Source organism: Typopeltis vanoorti, chromosome 11 (assembly GCF_054136105.1).
Source record: "Typopeltis vanoorti isolate ZY-2024b chromosome 11, IOZ_Tvanoo_1.0, whole genome shotgun sequence".
NCBI classification, from domain to species: domain Eukaryota; kingdom Metazoa; phylum Arthropoda; class Arachnida; order Uropygi; family Thelyphonidae; genus Typopeltis; species Typopeltis vanoorti.
The window spans coordinates 139,092,129-139,114,705 of NC_143559.1; the positions used below are offsets into that span (position 1 = coordinate 139,092,129).

At 35.6% G+C, this 22,577-nt stretch overlaps 1 protein-coding gene across 3 annotated transcripts in view; it reads right to left on the reverse strand.

Moving 5' to 3' along the window:
- Positions 1 to 22,577, reverse strand: part of Strip (striatin interacting protein) — a 367,915-nt gene that overhangs the window by 10,392 nt on the left and 334,946 nt on the right. For all 3 annotated transcript variants that reach the window (XM_090400054.1, XM_090400055.1, XM_090400053.1), the window contains one exon: positions 7,886 to 8,090. In XM_090400054.1, the coding sequence (XP_090256180.1) occupies positions 7,886 to 8,090 (205 nt within the window). The remainder of the gene's footprint in view (positions 1 to 7,885; positions 8,091 to 22,577) is intronic.

A 22,577-nucleotide genomic window follows, 5' to 3' on the forward strand; every position in this document is an offset into this window, starting at 1 on the left:
CATGCAAAGTGACCCGAATATTTAGATTCTGATTTGTTTAAGCAATCTGTTGATCAAATAAAATGGAATTTTACCAAATATGACAAGGATTATGACACAATCTGGAAAATGTATCCGAGTGATGGAAAATTCTAGTCAATCAAGAACACCCCAGAAAAGAAAGACTCTTCATACAAACCTTGAATTTACTATTAAAAAAAGAAAAAAAGAAAGAACAGAACTGAAAGATAAACCAAACTCAGTACATGGAAAATTTTAGTCAATCAAGAACACCCCAGAAAAGAAAGACTCTTCATACAAACCTTGAATTACTATTAAAAAAAAAAAAAAAGAAAAAAAGAAAGAACAGAACTGAAAGATAAACCAAACTCACAACTAAAATATAAAATTATTTGCAAAGTCTTAAGAAAGAAGATTCCAGAGGACCATCAAACCTACAGGGAAAAAAGACTGAGAAACACTGCCAAATCTAAAAAGAGTTGAAAAAGAATTAACTATGAAAAGGCCAATTCCAATTGCACTACTAGATCAAGATGGAAGAAGAAAACACAGAACAAAAATGGAAAAGATAGTACAAGACTTCTACAATGACCATTTTGCATCAAAATATCCTTTACCTGAACTAAAACTTGATAATATATATGATGTACCAGAAGTGCTTCCAGACGAAATAGAATATACACCCAAAAACATGGAACCAAATACAGCTCCCGGCATCGATCAGATGAAAATTCAGGATATTCAATAAGGAGGACCACAACTTTATAAAACTCTGGGCAAAAGATTTACTTGGTACTTAAAAGAAGGAAAAATACCATCATAATGGAAGACAGAAACAATTCTTCTCTTCAAAAAAGGCAACACAAAGACATCAAGAATTACCATCCTATATATCTGCAAGTTAATGGCAAAAATTATATCAAACAGAATCAAAAACCATCCTTCAAGAAAATAATAGTAAAGAACAAGCAGGATTCAAAAAAATTTTTATTCTACAACAGATCACATACAAATGGTCACCCAACTTAGTGAACGATGCAAAGAATACCAGATCCCTCTTTGATTTCTATTTATTGACTTTAAAAACGCTTTCGACACCATAGAATATATTGCAGGTTTATAGGCACCATTAGAACAAGGAATTGATCAAGTCCACATCAATCTAATTAAAGAAATTAACACTGGTAGCTCTACACAAACAACCTTATTCTACGCCCCTATAACTATCACCATAAACCGAGATGTGTGACAAGATGTCATATCACCAAACCTTTTTATGCGTACTCTAGGAAAGCACTTTAACCTAGTTTTAGTAAGGTGGGATGTCACAGACCCCAAAGATTTTAAATTGACTGTAAATTTTTAACAATGCGTGGCAGTGAGTCATGCCTCAGTATAGCTTCCGCTCCCATAACCTGCTACTCAATGCCATAGACGACAGGCTGTTAAGCACAAGCAAGTTTAGTGTGCAGAGGTGTAAAGTGTGCTGGGGTCCACCAGACCCCACCTTACCAAAAGTGTGACTATATTTACTTCCGAAACGTAAGTTTTTTTCATGTATATTCTACTAAAATATTATCGTTACTGCTGTGTCTTCCATATTTTTACATACCAACTATAAGCAAATACGTTTTCGTAAATATTTAGAGGGTATTTTGAGAATAATATATATATATATATATTTTTTTTACCAGATGACACTTTGACAGATGAGGAGCCATTTAGCAGAGATGATAGTGAAATTGATTTAGAATTAGTTAGTAACCATGAGTCCGATACAGAATAAGACTGTGAGGAAGAATCTTAAAGAATACATAATCTAATACTGATTAAAGAGATATGGATTTCTATAATACACTACATTATTTGGGTGGGTATGTGGGACCCCACCTTACCACTTTTGTTACATTTTCAAACCTCACCAGCGTCGGGTTAAGGAAAATCAACTTAAAAGGTGGCATAAACATTGATGGAGGGCTGCTCCAAATATTAATGTTTGCAGATGATATAATGCTCGTAGCTCAAGATCCTCTGCAACTAGAAACACTGCTTCATTAAGTACATGATGCCTGTAATAAAATAGAACTAAAAATTCACCCTGACAAAACCAAATGGATGAGAAACGAATACTGCCAAAGCCATACCATCCAACTAAATAATTTCACCATAGAAAGTGTAGAATCCTACACATACCTTGTTGTAATAGATTTCACAGTATGATATGAACACAAATGGATAAGAAAATAGCTATTTATTAACTTAAAAGCTAATATTTCTTAATTTAATAATTATTTACTTAAAAGCCATATTAGGACTTTAGTCTTGTATTGCACGCTGCAATTACTTATACTAGCCCCACTGTTATACCGGATTGTGGTTGTCTTGCATTTGTAACAAACTTTGTGTCGTGTGCTCTGAAGATGCTGGATACAATACCGGCGAAATATTAGCTTTTAAGTTAATAAATAGTTATTTTCTTATCCATCTGTGTTCATATCATACCGTGAAATCTATTACAACATGTCTGACAAATACATAAGCCTATCTACGTATATACACATACCTTGGTCAAACAAAAAAACATGGACAACAATATTTCTGAAGAAATATCAAAACAAAAAGAGCTAGATGGACTTCCTTTAACTGTATGAAATCCATATATCACAGATTCTAAGCTAGATATCAAAATAAGTGCTAGCTTGTTCAACAGCTGTGTCCTTCCATTTTTAATCTATGCCTCCAAAACTTGGAGCAACACACAAAAAGAAGAACCGAGTCTACAAACCATCCAGCATGCCATAGAAAGAAGAATCTCAGGGAGAAGTAAAAAAGGCCACATCACAAATACAACTATCAATAAATTAACTAGAGTAAAAGACACAGTGAAAACCATATACCACAACAAGGTATAGTGGCCCTGCCATGTCACAAAGTGGTATCCAAGATCAACCAAGAGAAAACCTTATAACCAGAGTGATAGGAAACAAATGGAGAAGAATGGTTCAAGATCACCATTGTTGGGAACTTTGTGACCTGCATTTGTGGAGACATCCTGAATGAAACAACAGGTCCATCAAAGTGATCAAGGTAAAAAAAAGAATAAAAATATTGTGATTACTAAAGCTGATAAGGTTAATGCCATAGTTATAATGAATGAATAAGATTATAACAGAAAAATGCAGGATCTCATAAATGACAATTCCTTACCAAATTATTGACTTAGACCCACTATGTCTCAAAAGAAAAAAAAAAAATCAGTAAATTATTGAAAATAAGTGACTTTTTGGCCCAAAGAAATCAACAAAATAAAACCTGTTCATATTAATATTTATGTCAGCTAAGTTGCTTGCCCCTTTACTGGCAACTCCTCTACTTTTATAAAAAAAAATAATGTCCATTTCAAATCACAGTTAAAAATCATATCCTTAAAAATACAGACATAACGGTTCGTTTCAATGTCACATCTTTGTTTACTAATGTACCACAATTTGAATTAATAAAGTCTAATTTTCTCCCTGATATCTTTGAATTATTCAAATTTATTATGCATGCAGGTTACTTCAGATGACAAAGAAAAATCTACAGATAGACTAATGTTACTGCTATGGGTCATTCTTCCCCCCCCCCCAGCTAACTTTTACATGGAACACTTTGACAACAAAATACATAATCAAATTCCTGACATGTACCCTCAAGGGGTATACAGGATATAATAGTACTACATGAAAAATTTACATCATTACTAACTTCCTATCAACAATTTTCCTCCAAATCAGTCTGTTACTTGTCAAGACTCCAACATTATCAGATCTTATATTTCCATCATCTAAGGCACTTTGTACCGTATCAATCCACCTATATCTTGGTCTTCCTCTGGGTTGTTTTCCTGCCAACCTGGCAGAGAACACTTGTTTTGTTAATCTTTCCTTGTGCATTCTGTTTAAATGACCATACCACCTGAGATTAGCTCTGCTAATGCATTCTTGGATGTGGACAATGTCAAGTTCTTTCCTAATATCCTTGTTTTTAATATGATATTACCATTGATGCCATCTGTTGACACCTCCAATCTTTCTCAGGAATCTCATATCTGCGGTCTTTGGTCAAGTGTTTTACTTCTAACCTAGCTCTCAGATCCATACGTTAAAACTGGTTTGAACATTGTCTTGTATACAGCTAATTTAGTGTTCCGACTAATTTCTCTCTTATCACAGTTACATACAAGCCCATAATGTGGTTATGCTTTGATACTTATATGTTTGTCATTTGACCCCATGGACAAAACACCTTGGATACTTTTACCTACCTAAACAGCTAACACCCTAAAAAAGAATCTAATAACTCTGCCTTTTAAATTAAAGATAACAAGAAATTTTGTACTTGGTTTAATCCATTATACAAGTGTAAGCAACAAAGTTTACACCTGAAGTATCTTCCAGGACTGGGGCAACTTGTGGCAAAGGTGGTATGACTTCACATTACTTGCCTTAGCATCTCCCATAATGAAAGCGCATCTCTCTGACGACATGTATAATGCTATGCATTAAGGAAAAGGCCACTACCCAGACCAGTTTCAACTTTATTGAGATCTCATTATTGGGAGCCAGACTCAGATGTGAGATACCAAGGTTGAAGTAATGCAAAGCACATCTATTTCTGCAAGGAGATGTGCTTTGCATTATGGGATACTAAGGCAAGTGATGTGAAGTCATACCACCTTTACCACAAGTTGCCCCAGTCCTGAAAGATACTTCAGGTGCAAACTTTGTTTGTTTATACTTGGATAATGGATTAAGCCAAGTACAAAATTTCTTGGTATCTTTAATTTATAATATAACCAAGTTAAAAACTTTCAACAACTATTTATTTCTAATCCAGAGTATTGTAAAATCTCATATAGAATAAAAATAGAAATATTTTTTTCTATGTCGATTTTACACGAGCAATTAAATTACATATTATACTTCTAGGTAAAAGAATGTATAACTCACTGTACTGAGATAAATGTAACTAAATGAATAAGAACCACTAGATTTGTAACTAAAATTAAGCTGAGACAGGATTAGGCTAGGAGACCTAAAGCTAGCAACAGTTGCGAAGGTCACCAGATTATGAGTTTTCCTGCCAAAACCCAGCGATAGTGTGGGTGATGGAGAAAACCCTCCAGTAAATCCAGGGAATTTTAGAGAAGAAGGGCCAAGGTCGGGAGAATGATATAAAAGAGAGAGAGATTGAGTGGCTAGGGGGCTCTCGTTTTGAAGTTTGTTCCTGTGGCAAGCTTTTCCGAGAGTGGGGAGAGTTGCATTCCCGCAAACAGCAGTTCCGACAAAGATGGCTAGTAGCAGAGATGGCCTTTTCAAGATATCCCACCATGAGATTCCCCAATGATCTACTTGTGTGCCCAATTATCACAGCCATGTCCTGGTGCCCGATCAAAAGTTAGCTGGGAAGAAGCAGAATGTGCCCATAAGCCTTGAGGATCTATGACTGTGTAATGAACTAGAAAGATTGTAAATAGAATGTTTCATGTAATATCCTAGATTGTGAAGTTCAAACAACAAATGTTGGTTCTGTTATCTAGTGGCATAGAAGGTTGTTAGAAAGAATCGGAAAGTCGTATTTTAGTTTGAACGTGAATAGTAGAATACAGAGATCTCAAGATTTGCTTATGTTGTGTAATGCTAAGGATGAATGTGGTTAAGTTTTGCCTTTTATTGTTTACAACGTGAGAGAAAGTTAAGTGTGTTAAGTATCCTCCAAGTGTCTGATACGTTAATGTGTAATTATAATTTCTTTGCCTTAAAGCTTAAGCGAAATGCTTAATTGATTTTGTGGAGAATTAGACATGTGTTATGCGTTGTTTGAATGTTGTACATAATTTGTCTTAGTAAGAATAAACATGTTGGTTTTGTTAATAGCTTGTCTGATCTTGTTTAGCCAATGCACTTCTCATAAAAATACCGAACCTGTGTGAGCAAGAGTAGTAATAGCCACGACTGACTGAATAATTAATAGGAGTTATTATTGTGCTTGGCTGAACATTTCTCTTGTATGTAAGGGAAGGAACAACAATTCTTTTACGCGATCCTTAATGGCGCAGTCGATAAAAAAAAAAATTTAAGGATCAAAACAAGTGAAATAAGGCAAAGTAGATTAAGGACTTGGCTCCAGCCAGAGGCATTTCATAAGTCTAAGTCTACAATTCAAGCATGTGCAAGAGCATATTTACAGCCTTGAGAGGGGTGGGTGGGAGTAAAACTAAGTTAAGGACTAAAGGATAAAGATTAATTGCGAGTTTTATGCATGAATTAGAAATTGAAGTCTATAGACAGTCTGAACTAGCTGAAGCAACTACGATATAAAATAAATAAGAAAAATAGTACAATGCACAGTAGACATCCATTCATTAAATAATTAAATAGATTAATAAAAAGTAAATATAGTAATTTTACAGTATTTTAATAATAAGGTGTGACATCTTTTGGCAACTCATATAGGAAAATATGACTTCTGCATTACTTCAACCTTGGTAACTCACATCCAGGTCTGGCTCCCACTGATGAGACCTCAATAAAGGTCGAAACTGGTCTGGGTAGTGACCCTTCCCATAACGCATAGCATTATACGTCTGTAAGGAATGTGCTTTGCATTATGGGATACCAAGGCAAGTGATGTGAAGTCATACCACCTTTGCCACGAGTTTCCCCAGTCCAGAAAGATACTTCAGGTGCAAACTTTGTTTGCTTATACTTGGATAACAGATTAAACCAAGTAAAAAATTTCTTGGTATCTTTAATTTATAATATAACCAAGTGAAAAACTTTCAACAACTGTGCCTTTTCTTGACACAATAGTCACCTAGCTCTCAGATAGTTCACTATCTTTTTCCATTTATAGAAAACCAACACACAGAGGAAGATATCTATATAAACAATCACATCATCCCGTCCAAAAGTATGGTATTGTTAAAACACTTACACACAGGGCTAGGGATATTTGTTTTTAAGATGTAGCTCTTTCCACTGAATTTAAATATCTTTGCCATACTTTCCTGGCCAATAGCTACAGTTCCTACAAAATAGATAAAATACTATGTGGCCCTCTTACTTCCCCCTCCTCAAACAAACAAGAACAAAACACCAATATTCCTATTCTCTATATCCGAAAAGATACTCAAAGTACTAATAAAATATAACCTTTGCACCACATGTTAAATTAGAAACTCTGAGCTGCTCTCCAAAGATAAACTCCATCCCTTCGCATATCTTGGAGTGTATGAAGTTCCATGTGACTGCGATTTGGCCTACTATTGACAGACAGGAACATCTCTTAATATCTGCTGTGGGAGAACATAAAATACATTCACTAACATTATAATGGCAAGTCTGGACTGACAGACCCCAGTTTGAACTCCTTCACACAAGATTAGATGGAAGAAAATGAATGTGCTTTATAGAAGTTGTTACAGGTCAAAAAGATTACCTTTTTAGTCAGCCATGGCTATGGAGCATTCTCTTAACATGAACAAGTTTGGCAGTTGCATTGATTTGTCAAACATTTGAGAGACTGTTATCTTAAGATCAACTCCTACATAGCTGTTATATATATATTTATTTTTACAACATTACAGGGCACAAAATTAGGACTTTGGATCTTGTGTCCATTACGGTTTGAATTGTTTCACTTACTCGTTGTGTGTTAACTGTAACATGTAATGCACTCTGAAGATGCTGGTTTGAAATCCAGAAAAATATAAGCCAGTTAGTACACTTTTTTTTTTTTTTTTTTGCAATTTAGTTGGTTTGGTGTTGTAACATCAGTAAAGAAAGTTATTAATAACACATACCTAAAAACACTAAAGGTTAACAAAGACACAAAAACTTACCATTGCCATATGCCCAATCGTCGTTCAGCCTGTGTCGTACTTTTTGATAGATAGCAGACATTGTCTTCATATTGCTTTTCCGCCACTGACGACCTAAATATTTAGTTTGCATTTTCAGTAGCTTTAGAACATACAACTGCATCATCGCATGTTTGACTTTGAGAGCCCTCTTCAATATTGGTGCAGATTTAAATACCACAAGCATCTTAAAGAAACAACAACAAAACTGTAATACATTACACCAAACCAAATATATTATATCTAATCAAATACATTACACCTCACCAAAATTGTGAGGATAGCATATTGAATTCTGGCAATGATGCAGAGAACACTGACTTGTGGAAGTATGGATTCTGGATCATTGTATAAGTCTTTGATTGGACCATATATGGACTACTGTACACAGATGTGGTCACCTAGTTGTCAAAAGGATGAAAAAAATATTGGAAAGGGTCCAGAGGCAATTGACTAGAGACATTCAAGTTGGTTAGGGGTTGTTATAAGATTTCATAAAATGGTGGGAAATGGAGGGAGGAGGAAACAATAGGTCATCTCTGGAAACTTTTTTTTTTTTTTTTTTAATATTTAATCCACATATAAAAGGCCACAAGATCTATAGTACATTTGTATCATGTATGGGCAAGAGGAATAGAAGAGAGGTGGAGTCTGTTCACATTTTGCTTGAACAGCTGATGATTGTAATCTTAGGGGAAGGAAGATGGGAGAGACTGTTCCAAAGGACAGAAGTAGACTGAATAAAAGAGGAGGAAGTGAAGATGGTTTGGTGAGTTTCAAGATGGACAGTAAAAGGGTTAGCAGTAGCTCTTGTTTTAATGATTTTGGAGGAGAGTGAAGGAATAATAGTGGCCAATGTAGATAACGCTGATGTAGGTGATCAGTAGTAGAGGTTCGGTGTAGTGCTGGGATGGAGAGCTGTACAATATGTGCCCTCCAGCGATGAGTCTTTGGACTCCTTGGAGATGTCACTAATAATAATAATAATAATTCAGCAGAGCACTCTCCATGAGAGTATCTGTATATACTTTCATGGAGAGTCCCATCCTCACAAGGCAGAAACTGAATGTCTGTGAGAAAGAGGAATCATTAATGAGCCAAATTGCCCTCTTTTGGATAGAATCGAGCTATCTTAGAGAGGATTTTGGTACTACTCCAAATATGGGAACAACAGTCCATGGCTGGGCAGATTTAGGCTTTGTATATAGAGTTAGCAGCTGAGGATGTGAAGTAGCATCTTATGTGAAAAAGTACACCACGTTTTTTGGTGGTTGCAGACGCTACAGTTGACGTATGGTTGTGCCAGGAGAGATCAGAGATGCAGGTCAGTCCAAGAAGAGAAATCTGATAGTGTTTGGATATCTCAGTATTATTGAAGGTAAGGGGGAGGGATGTGGGCTCTTTCCAGCAAGAGATCAGACAGAATTGAGTTTTGGTGGCACTGACGTTTACAAAGGTTGAGTATTAGAATAATAATCAAACCGGTCTGATTGGCCGAGTGGATAGTGTATCTGCTCTCCAGCCAAAAGGCTGCGGGTTCAAATCCCACTGTGGGCATGGATGTTTGTGATTATTGTCTGTGGAAATACTAGTGGCAGTGGTTGGGATAGATGGCATTGGTGTAGTTGCAGTCAGTTGGTGATTGAATTGTGGAGACGGAGTTGTAGAACAGGTGCCCTCCCTCGATGAGTCCTTGGACTCCCTGGGGGTGTCAAATAATAATAATCATTATCCTCAAGATCTACCACAACCGGGGACCTGAACTCAGATCTAGAGGATTCTAATACTTGAGCACTATAACGTTTGTCAAATGTAAAGGAGGAATGAAGTCTACTGTTGTCGGCAAAGCTATGGATAGGATTGGAAGTCTGTGACAGCAGGTAGTTTATATACAAGAGGAAGAGAGTGGGTGAAAGAACAGAACCCTGGGGTAGTCCTGCATTGATAGGGAAATCTGAGGAGAGTAAACCATCCACCATGACAAGAAGTGAGCGACCAGTGAGAAAGTTGGCGATCCAGTTGCAGAGTGAGGAAGTCAGACCATAGGATGGCAGTTTGTTAAGTAGGCCCTTGTGCCAAACCCGATCAAATGCCTTGAAATGTCGAGAGCAACCACATGAGTTTTTCCAAATTTCTTCATCGCCTGAGTCCATAGGTGGGTGGTGAAAAGTAAGAAGATCAGCTGTAGATCGAGTGGCAGAAACCATACTGCTGGTCAGTGATTAGTCGATATGTCGCTAGGTGGATCAAAAGTTGGTTCAAGAGCTGTACGATGAGAGTGTGGTGTAGGTAGAGAATTTGAATGTATTTAAGGCACAATATGACGAGCTGTGTGTATGACAAAGGACTTCGACTCTATGGAGATCTTGGGATGATAACAATAATAATTAGAATGCTGGTCTAGCTGGTATAGTGGTTAGTGTTATCCACTATCATGTTATCCAGATGTTAGTGAATGTCTTTAAGTGAGATAACTGACAGTGTCATGAAAATGGCCAGGACTTTTTTTTTTGGAGAACTTCTGGTATATTTATATACCAGAAGTTCTCCAAAGAACAGAACCCTGGGGTAGTCCTGCATTGGTAGAGAAATCTGAGGAGAGTAAACCATCCACCATGACAAGAACTGAGCGACCAGTGAGAAATTTGGCGATCCAGTTGCAGAGTGAGGAAGTCAGACCATAGGATGGCAGTTTGTTAAGTAGGCCCTTTTGAAGTAAAATATAATCAGCATTTCATCCCAAAGCTTTAACTATTAATTTGATATTTTTACACCTGAAAAACAGTTTTAGATCAATTCTTTATGTAACTTTTTTCTCCTATGATTTTAATTCGTTAAAAAATTTCCTGATGTTTTTATTCTATTATCTCTTTTCCTGGGATTATATAACATCTGTAATATCAAGGTCATGGTCATGACAGCCTGCTCTACAATCGCAAAAGCTTTTGAAAGACTGCCACACGACAAACTGTTAAATAAATTGAAACAGATGGGATTGGATAACAGACTTCTGAGTTGGATCAGTGACTGCCTGTCAGATAGGTATCAAGGGATGTACAGCAAGGGGGGTCAGTTTTGGGACCATTGTTCAATTTGTATGTTAATGATATTGCAATGGCTTTAACTAGTGATATGCAGCTGTTTGCAGATTATGCAAAACTGGGGAGAGCAATGCAGAGTCAAGCAGATGTTATGGCCTTACAAGAGGGCTTGAATAGATTGTATGAATGGGTAAGTGGAATTGTCAGTTCAATGTTGCAAAGTGTAAGGTTTTGAGATTTGATAAGTAATGATGGGATGCAAAGTATATACTTGGTTGGGAAACTTTAAAGAAAGTAGAGGAGATGAGAGATCTAGGAGTGATGGTGGACAAGGACCTGAAATTCATTTTGAAAGTTTATTTTTCACTTGGTTAGAGTATAATAAATTTAGTTTCATCCTTTGCAACGAGTTTCCCTGGTGTTGTACCACCTTACCCCAGTCCTGAAGATACTTTCAGGAGCAAATTTTGTTTGCTCACACTTGGATAAAGGATTAAACTAAATTTATTATAGACCTGAAATTCAGGGGCCACATTGCACAAGTTGCAATGTGGGGCCACATTGCATCGGATAACAGCAATGATGCAGAGGACACTGACACATAGAAATAGAGAGGTTATGTCGCCATTGTATAAGGCCTTGATCAGGCCTCATATGGATTATTGTCCATAGATTTCATCGCCAGGTTTTCATGGTGAAAAGGATATGTTGGAAAGGGTCCAGAAAAGATTCACAGAGGTGGTCAGCGGTTTCTGGAATGTGGAGTACGAGGACAGATAATGTAAGTTGCAAAGCCTCATGAATAGGAGGAAGGAGGGATATGATTGAGACACAGAAGCTAGTCAGGGGTTGTTATCAGGTTGACATGGAAGAGATTTTTTGCAGAATGAAAGGGTGTGGGGGGTAGAACAAGAGACCACTGCTGGAAAATGTATAAGGAGGGTGTGAGCAGAGGAGGGAGAAGCAGGTTCTTTGCACGGAGAGTGGTTGGTGAGTGGAATCCATTGCCTGAGTGTTGTGAATGTAGACATACTGAATCAGTTTAAGGCATGGATGGACGAGCATTGCGTGCAATAGTGTGTACTGCCCATGATGAGTGTCTGACTCCATGAAGGTCAGATGATGATGATAATAATCCTCAGCTTCCAAAAAAACATCGCTTTTTTTGCTCAAGACATTATTTTCATCTGTCAGTTAATTACCTTTGTACAAATCCCAAATATGTGCAAACTTGGACCACTGCTCTCACATCTGGGATGGTGCACCTAAAACCTCTAAAAATTCTTAATACACTGAGACAGGATGATCCCTGTCTCAGTGACTCTCTGCAGCTACCATCTCACAGATGGTCAGTTTCCTCATTATGTCTCTTCTATAAATATTTCCATGGGTGCTATTAAGTAGAAACGACATCCACCATGCTCCTTATTTCTGCAATAACATGTGTAATAGCTGCCAACATCCTTTTACAGTCAAACTACTGATCCACTGAACTTGCTACTAACATTCATCTCTCTTTTTATCCATCTACTTTAGTTCTGTGTCTGTGGAACAGCCATCCCCCATGAAGTATTCCCTAAAGACTACAACCTCCAGCTCTTCAATAAGAATAGCAACAGATTATTTATTTCTTGAACCTCCCCCCACCACCCCCATAGGATAATGATTTGCTCCAGGTTTTGAGTCCCTCTGATGTGGAAGTGCTTATATATATATCTAAAACTGTAACACATTAATACTAATAGCAGGATCAGATAATCTGGGAAATCTTATTCAAGAGACAAAATATGACTTTTTTTTTTTCTTCAGGCCACAACAGATGACAAAACTCATCTATGATCTAAAGACATTCATAAACAGCAATGCCAAAGGCAGATTTGAAACTAGAACCTGAAGATCAGAAAACAAAATATTCCCTCAGCCAACTAGACTAGCACATAGGACTAGCTACTTAATAATTTCCTCCAGTCAAATTAAATGTAACCAATTTCCAAGGTAGTGAATAAAACATATTAAAAATAAATAATAATAATACACAAATACATTTTTTCAAATATTTATTTAAAAAGAGGGAACCCTAAATATAATAAAGCAGAGCTTATAGAAAGCCACAAATGCTAGTGATAAAGATGAAAATCATCAAATTTCTGATACATACCCTCAAAGGAGTGTACAGAATACCATAACAGTACTACATGATTATGTTTACATCATTACCAGCTTAACAATTAATTTGGAAGAAAATTGTTGATATTAGTTAGAAATTGAATACTATTTCATCTTACCTTTCAGTCAACTAGAACATTACTAAATAAATTTACCCACCTAGACCCTGGTATCCTCATCTGCATTTTTTATGCCATCTGGCATCAAACATCTGGTTTTCAAATTTTCTCTCTTTCATTCTGTTTAAAAGACTATACTACATTATATTAACTCTCCTCACACATTTTTTTGAATGCCAATAATATCAGGTTCATTATAGTCTATTATTTAATATCAATCACATTATGAAGGAAAGTGCATTAAACCTGATATCTAAATCAGATACACTGAACTCAGCACTTTCCTTCATAATGTGATTCATGTAGGAGTAAAGTGCATTAAACCTGATATCTAAATCAGATACACTGAACTCAGCACTTTACTCCTACATGAATCTAGTATAACTCTCCATAACTTTTTTTTATATTTTTTAACTAAATGAAGTAAATGATGTAACAAATTTGGTATAAAATTCAACAATAAAATTATGAAAAGAAAGCTGAAACAAAAAAACAAAAATGTGATCTCGATAGAACACTTACAGAATAAGTAAAAAAAAAAAATATTTCAGCTGTCTAAGCACAATTTTTAGTGAAGATGGCAAATTATATATGGAAACAGATAAGAGAATTAGCCAAATTGGTATATGGTGGGGAGTCAGGTGAATAAAGTTATATGAAAGAAGAGAGTAATTAGCCACAACAGTAACAGCCTTGGTTAGTATACTGTTATAGTATTTAAAATAATTTTATCAAATGGTTGGTCTAGAAATAAAAGTTAATTAAAAACTAAAAGGGAGGTGCTTAAGGGTCAAAAATGTATAACTGAAAGGAGACCTCCACATAGCCTTTGAAGGAATGCAGAGAACTGACCAGGGGTTCTGACCTAATGTCCAATTCTCACCTTCACATGTTGCACCATGTTAGGTAACTACCTAGATACTGAACAGAAAAGAATGGGCTGGCAATTTGGGATTTAGCTGACCAAATTGTATTTTTATTGGCTTGAACCAAAATACAAAATCATGGTACAACATGAGAGAATTTCATTCTGGCTGGGGAATCGTTCGGTTAAACAAGGACCCTTGTTTTCACCAGAGAAAACAGTGAAAAGTCAGCTACTGGAACAAATCCTAAAACACATCCCAACTCAACATCACCAGAGTTAAAGATTGGTACTATCAACATAAGAAGATTGAATGCAAAGAAATGGAGCTAGAGGAATTAGATAAGTACCAGATGAACATAATAGGGGTGACTGAAACAAAAAAGACAAAACTGGTGAGATCTTTCTGAGCAATAAATACAAAATGTTATAAACAGGCAATGACAATCAAGGAAAAGAAGGAGTAGCCATGGTATTCAACACTAAATACGAGGCTATTCTTCTTGCATGGCAGCAGTCTTAAGTAGAGTGATATGGGCAAATATCAGAATGGGGAACTGGACAATGATACTCGTTAGTGCCTATGGTCCCACAGAAGGTTCTACTAAGGTAGAAGCGGAAGAATTTTTTGATGCTTTAGAGAAAGCTACTAGAACAATGAAAAAGGAAAAGTTGGTCCTTGTTGGGGACCTAAATAGTAGAGTAGGAAATGACTGTCAGACATACAAAAATATTTTAGGAAAATTTGGAGAAAAGAGCAAAGCTAATAATAATGGCAAATACCTGTTGGATTTCTGCTCAGGACATGGACTGGTTATTACTAACACCATGTTCCAACATAAAAATGTGCACAAATTCACATGGAGAGAAGACGCAAGGAATAAGAAGTGTCTCATCGACTTTGTTATTGTTGATAGTGATGTTTTCTCCATGGTGCAGGACACCAGAGTGTACAGAGAATTTGAAATTGAAAGTGATTATCATTTAGTCTTGAGCAGGATAAAATTGAATTTCATTTTAAAAAGAAGAACATGTAAGAATGTTTTAAAGCAAATAAAAGTTGTGCAGCTCTCATATGTGAACTGTAGACTAAAATACACAAAGATTATTGAAGAAAAAATGAAAGAGTTTGAGAATAGGAACCAAACCTTGCAGATTCAGTGGCAAGCCTTGAAGAAAACTCTGAATGACTGAGCCAGAGAGGCATGTGGTGAGGTTGTCTGCAAGGATAGAAAAATCAGAACTCAATGGTGGACACAGGAAGTTAAACAGTTCCAAAAGTTCCTGGCAAATAAGTCAGCTAGTGCTCTTAGAGAATACAGAGACAAATGTAAGAAAGCTAAAAATGTGTAAAACTAGCTAAACAAATGTCATGGGAAGAGTTTGGTAAAAACATAGAAAATAAATATCAAGAAGGTGTCAAGATATTCTGGAGGTTGCTGAAGATTAGAAATGGAGGAAAGAGTGCTGTAAAAGGAGTTAGAGATGATAAAGATGACATGAAAACAGGAGAAAAAGATATTCTTGAAGTATGGAGTAATTACTACGAAAAATCACTAAGTGAAACAAGCCGTGATAGCACAGTGACAAAAAACATTCAACAGGCATACATATTCATACTTGATGTAGAAAAAGCCATCAAAGGCTTGAAATGTGGAAAGGCAGCAAGAGTAGATGATATTCGACCAGAAATGCTGAAGTATGGTGATATAAAAGTCTTACAGTGGCTGCACTGCATAGTTCAAAAGACCTGGACAGAGGGACAAATTCCCGATGATTGGAGTAGAGCTCTTATAGTACCTATATATAAAAAGGAAAATAAAACAATGTGAAAAACAGAGGTATTTTCCTACTGAGTGTTCCTAGTAAGATTTATGCAAGTATACTTGAGAAACGGTTGAGAAGAAACGTGGAAGAAGTTGGATTCAGGCAAAATAGAGGCTGTCAGGATCAGATCTTCACTTTACGACAAATAGTTGAGAAATCATGGGAAAATAACAAAGATCTGTATTTAAGTTTTGTAGATCTGGAAAAGGCATAGGGCAAGGTGCCAAGAGAGAAGCTATTCAAAACACTACAGTTATATGGTGTTAATGGGGCATTATATCAAGTAATACTTAGTTTTTATTTCAGTTGTAAGTCCGCAGTTAGAATTGAAGTACAGGAAGATGGTTCGATGTTAAATCTGGTGTCAGACAAGGATGTGCATTATCCCCTCTATTATTTATTATCTATATGGATCACATTATGAAGGAAAGTGGTATTAAACATGATATCAGAATTGGAGATGTTAATGTCAGCTCTTTGCTTTATGTGGACGATGTTATACTTATCAATAAATCTACTACGAGTCTGCAGGATTCCTTGACTAAATTGAATAACTGTTGTAATAGATATAGTATGAAGATCAGCAATAAAAAGACAAAGACAATGAAAATAGACAGAATCAATGAAAATGTCAACTGCATTGTGAACGGAGAACCTGTGGAACAAGTAAAACATTTCACCAACTTAGGCACAATTTTTAGTGAAGATAGTAAATTAAATATGGAAATAGACAACAGAATTAAATAAAGCTGATATAGTAAGAAGTCAATTGAATAAATTCATATGGAATAAGAGAGAAATTAGTTGGAACACTAAATTAGCTGCATACAAGACCGTGTTCGAACCAGTTTTAACTTATGGATCTGAGAGCTGGGTCAGAAGTAAAACACTTGACCAAAGACTAGAGACCACAGATATGAGAGTCCTGAGAAAGATCAGAGGCGTGAACAGATGGCATCAATGGCAATATCATATTAAAAACGAGGATTAGGAAAGAACTTGACCATGTCAGCATTCAGGAATGCATTCGCAGGGCTAATCTCAGGTGGTATGGTCATTTAAACAGAATGGGCGAGGAAAGATTGGCAAAATAAGTTTCCTCCCAAGTTCGCAGGAAAGCGACCTAGAGGAAGACCAAGATATAGGTGGTTTGATAGGGTACAAAGTGCCTTAGACGACAGAAATATAAGATCTCATAATATTCGTGTCTTGACAAGTAACAGACTGATCTGGAGGAAAATTGTAGATAGGAAGTTAGTAATGTTGTAAATTTTTCATGTAGTACTATCATATCCTGTACACCCATTGAGGGTACATGGCAGGAATTTAATGATGATGATATAATAACAACAACAAAAAAAATTTAAAAAAAAAAAAAAATATATATATATATATATATATACACACATATCTATATATATATATATATATATATACAGGGTGTTCGGGATAAATTTGACATATTTATAATTGATTATATTTTTCCGTAAGTTACATGTATTAACACACACTTCTCATCATTTAAAAGTTTGGACCCTTCTTCATTCATATACAAGATGTCAGAAAGGATGGATAGCTGGAACTCACCTGAATCATGGAAGAGAATAACTTGTATCATGATGATTCGTGCCCGTCATCAAAATAAGGATATTACGACTGCTGCCCAATGCTCCCTGAATACAGTAAAAACAATCAGGCATGAACTAGAGACTTGCAATGGTGACTACGAGGATGTAGCAAGAAGAAAGATCCCTAGCAGACGATCTGATTGCGTTCATACAGCAGAATTCCTCACAAATCTGCAGGAACAGGTGTTGAAGAACCCTGACATTGGAATTCGGGCTTTGTTCGTGGAGTTGCTAACTGTAGTCAAGCTCTGGATAACAAGGGTAGCCAATGGTAGGCCGTATGTATGGCAGCAGGATTCGGCCCCTTGCCACACCTCTGGGAAAAGTCAAAAATGGTTGTCTGAAAATTTCTACGACTTCACCAGTCCAAATGTTTGGCCTCCAAACTCCCCAGACCTTAACCCCATGGATTATTTTGTATGGGGCGCAGTTGAAAAAGACACCAATCGCACTTCCAGTAATACAAAAGCCCAGTTAATGGATAAAATTAAAACAGTTTTTGCGGCCCTTCCCAGGGAGACTGTAGCATCAGCTTGTTCGAGGTTCCGAAGCAGAATTGAAGCTGTGATCGATGCTAATGGTGGTTATTTTGAGTAAATCTTGTTGATAGTATTGTAATTAACTCTGCCTGTAATGTTTTTTTGTCAATTCATTAAATTTAATAGATACAAAGAAGATTTTCTTTTTCCTTACGAAACTGTCAAATTTATCCCAAACACCCTGTATATTGGAATAAAATATTTATTTCTCTATTCAAAAAAACAACAGATTGATTACAAACTCACAAGTTACAGGAAATGCTGGTTGATTAAAAAAAAGTTAATGTGAAATTTGGCATTGTTTGGATCTCACAATATTTTCATAGTCAGGTTGATATGAAGAGGTGGCCAATCGCAGACAATCATCCAAAAGATCATTTGTAATTTGGTTTCTTAATTGATTTTTTATAACGCCCATATTTGAAAAAGCAGATTCTGACAAGTATGTCAATCCGAAACATGATTTTCGCGTAATATCAGTTAATATTGGGAATTTTTCATGTGCATACTTCCAAATGACTTCATTGTTTATTGATTTTAAATGTAAACTATTCTGAATGTTTATTATCTCAAGTTTTACTTCAGCTTGGTTTATATCAAACAGCCCACTAATTTTATTTGAAATTTCTGTGATGTTCAAGTTTTCTTGAAATGGATTATTGATAAAAGATACAATCATTTCGGTTTTATTAAAATCTTTAAATCTTGAATTTATTTCTTCCTCAACTAATTCTATTTCACAAATAAATTCTTTTAAATCATAGCAAAGCATTTCTTGATTTTGTTCAAAAAATTTTAATAAATATGGGAGATATCTAAATTCGCGGTCATTTATATTTTTCTTTAATAAAAGTAAGTATTGTTGGAAAGTTTTTATTGAACTTAACATGTCAATTAAATTTTTTTCTTTACCTTGTAACTCTAAATTTAAATTGCTTAATTTCTTAATTTCGTAGAGAAAACTACTAAAAATGATAAGTGTAACAACCATCTTTTATCACTCAATTGTGGATAAATATCTCCTTTTTCATTAAGAAAATTTTTATATCGTTAATTAATACAAGAAGTCTTTCTAAAAATTAACTTCTGCTGAGCCAGGGAACATTATTGTACAACGGAAGTTACCTATCATCATCTGCCTGTAATTTAAATAACCGCCGTTGCAGGGATTTTCCTCGAATAGAATTTACAATTTTAGATGTAATATCCAAAACATCTTTTGTGTTTAATCTTTTACTACATAGTACTTGTTGGTGAATAATACAGTGGAACGTTAAAAAATCTGGATATTTGTCATTGTTTTTACATAATGAAATGAAGCCTGATTTATTACTATCAATGCAGGAGCACCATCAGTAGTAACAGACACAAGTTTAAAAAGCAGAAGTTTGTTTTGTTTATGGTAATGGTATAATTTTCAAAAGTTCTTCTTTACTTGAATAATTTTGAAATACCATGCGAATAAATACCATTAACTGAGCAATATCAGTGAAGTTGTTTTGATTCATCAAATTGTAATGAAAACGCAACACACTGGTGAATGTCTGACATTAACCTGGCCCAGAAACATTTTTCCGGCAAATTGGAACTCTTCCTTTTGGCAATTTGAAACCTTGTCTGTGGCCTAGAAGTAGTCCCTCTCTAGCGACGTCTCGAACTGAGAAGTTCCTTTCTGGAAGCGGCAAACTCCTCTCTCAAACAACATGGATCCAGGCGATCTCTCTGACTGCGACTCTGGACCAGGCAGCCTCGTCTATGACAGCAATTCTGGAACCGGGACTCCTTCTGCTTGCTTCAGTCCCTTTTTATTAGGCCTCCTCTGAGACCTCGCATGAAGTTTAACAACCCCCAAAGAATAGGTATGAGTCTTTCATCTTAAGTTTCAAGTTTGGCACGCCTTTTGTTCTCCTCCACTTTCTTTTGATTGTAAGTTGCCGGCCATTGGAAAGTTGTTTGAACTCTTTCTGACTGACTTCAGAGATGTTTACACTTAGAGCCTACAAGCCTTTCTCATACATTCAAATTTCAGTAACAATCTTTCTAATGCTGCCATGTACAGCTTCGGCGACAAAAACATTGCCTTTGTTTTTAACACTCTAGCATATTCTTATTAAAGCAGTATATACAGTTAGCTTCAAAAGAGTTATTTACAAAAACATCTAATACAAACTATACCAAGACAAACAAAATTTATTTTTTTACAATATTCACATGGGACTTAACCAAAGTAAAAAAATCAATGTAATGTGCTTTGGAATATTTAATATTTAAGCTACAATCGAGTTTTTACACTTTGATTATAATCGTATTCATTCGGCTTGCTGTTTTATTTCCACTGATCCAAATTAATTCATTTACCCAGACTTATAAGAAAATTACTGATTTGACAATTTTAACGAAAAATAAATAAACAATAGCAATGCAGTTAAAGCGAATTAAAAATAATACAAATTAATGATAAATAAAATACCATGGTTTCAGTTTTAATTAAATTTATAAGTAAGGAGGAATACACAAGAGATCGACCAAAAATCACTCCACGATTGATGAGTTGAACACCCCTGATATAACTGATTTGAATCTAACAGATCATTTTGAGGCAGTTGATAATTTATGTAATATTCGAATTCATTATAATTGGTGTGAATTTCATTTTCATGACTATCTGCACAGCTCATATCAACACTATTAGGTAAGTAGATTCAAGCAGTATAAAGTGTATTATTTTGCTAAAATAGAATGGAGAGGATACCTCATAGGCCATCTTGTTTCTTATGAAAATATGATCAATACAACTTACTGAGCTGTTCTCTTCTCTTGTATTGTCATCAATGCATGCAAGAAACCCATGTGAAGATAACATATTTTTATATTCTTCAATTTTGCTATTATTCTTATATAAATCCAAATTTATATCCCCTACTAGTATGACATTATCGTGTTTTTAAGGTCTTCAGGTTGATATATTCTGATATAGTATATATCAGAATATATATTGGTATATATTCTGATATATACCAATTGATATATTCTCCTCCTTACTTCTGCGAGTATGAATATCAAGACAAGAGGAATCTTTATTAAGACATTTTCAATTAACTGCATGATCGTGAACTCACAACAAAGTCACTGTTTAATGATATTTAGATAAGTAGTGAGTGTACTATTCTATATGACTTTGTGGTTGAGTGTGTTTATTTTTGACACACTTATACTATGTACAACAGATAAACTGTGTTAAATATGGAACTCAGTGAATGGAGTTCCATATTTAAACAATGGTGAAAGAAATGTGAAACAATATAAATGAGGTGATTGAAAGCAGCTGTAAGATAGTGTATATGAAAGTTGAGGTGGTAGAAGTTCAGGAGAACGTAGAAGACCTGAATAAAGAAATAGCTGCCTCTAGTCGGGTAAAGTGATAATGTGGTGTTGATTTGGGAGGTAGCAAAACATGGAAATTCCAATTAAAAAGGGATATATGTGGAACTACAAGGCAGGTGATTATGATACACTTAGAAGGCAGTTTGAAGCAGTACCATGGCATAAAGATCTGCAAGGAAAGGATGTTCCCAATGCATGGTGATAGTCAGGAGAGACTGGAGGAAGCAATATGACACTATAGACTAAGGTGTCAGGAGGATAAATCAGGTAGGAGTCAAATCGATGAGTAGTATAATTAAGCATGAGCTTCAAAAAAAGAACATGTTGTAAAGGGTATATAAGAAGAAAGGTGATAAGCTAACTCATAAACAGTACAAGAATCAGGCAAGAAAGGTGGACCGGCATGGCAAGGAAGGCAAAATAAGATTATTAGAAGAAATCAGCCATACAGGTGAAAGGAAATCCAAGAGAGTTTTTTTCGTTATGTGGCAAGTAAGAAGAAAAATTACTATGGTATTATAACTTTAATGAAAAAACAGATGGTAGAGAGGTAATAGAGGCAGACAAAATTATTGAGCTACTGAGTGATCATTTTGCAAGGGTTTATTATCCAAGTGAAGATATTGTCATGACAGAGGTGATAGGGACTGATGTGAATATAGAAGTTGAAGAATTGGAGATATTTAGTATATTGCAGAATCTGAATGCAAATACAGCTGTGGGATTGGATGGGATATTAGCATGTGTTTAATGAGAATGTGCAGGGGAACTGGTGATGTCTTTGACTAGGCTGTTTAATTATCAGCTGTGGCAAACTCCCAAGAGAGTGGAAAGAGGGCAAAATAATTCCCTTGCAAAAAGGAAGATCTAAGTCTTTGGTGGCAAAAGTGCTGGAAAAGATGATCAAAGAGAGAATTCAGGAATGGGCAAATAAAAATGTGATAATCTATGGAATATGAGGTGCAGCATGGCTTTGTAAAGGGTTGGTTGATGCCATAGCGATGTAACTTTTATAATATAGTGACAACAGAGTTAGATAAAGGGAATGGCTGCACAATGATACTGCTGGATTTTGCAAAGCTGTCTGACAGGATATTACATGAAT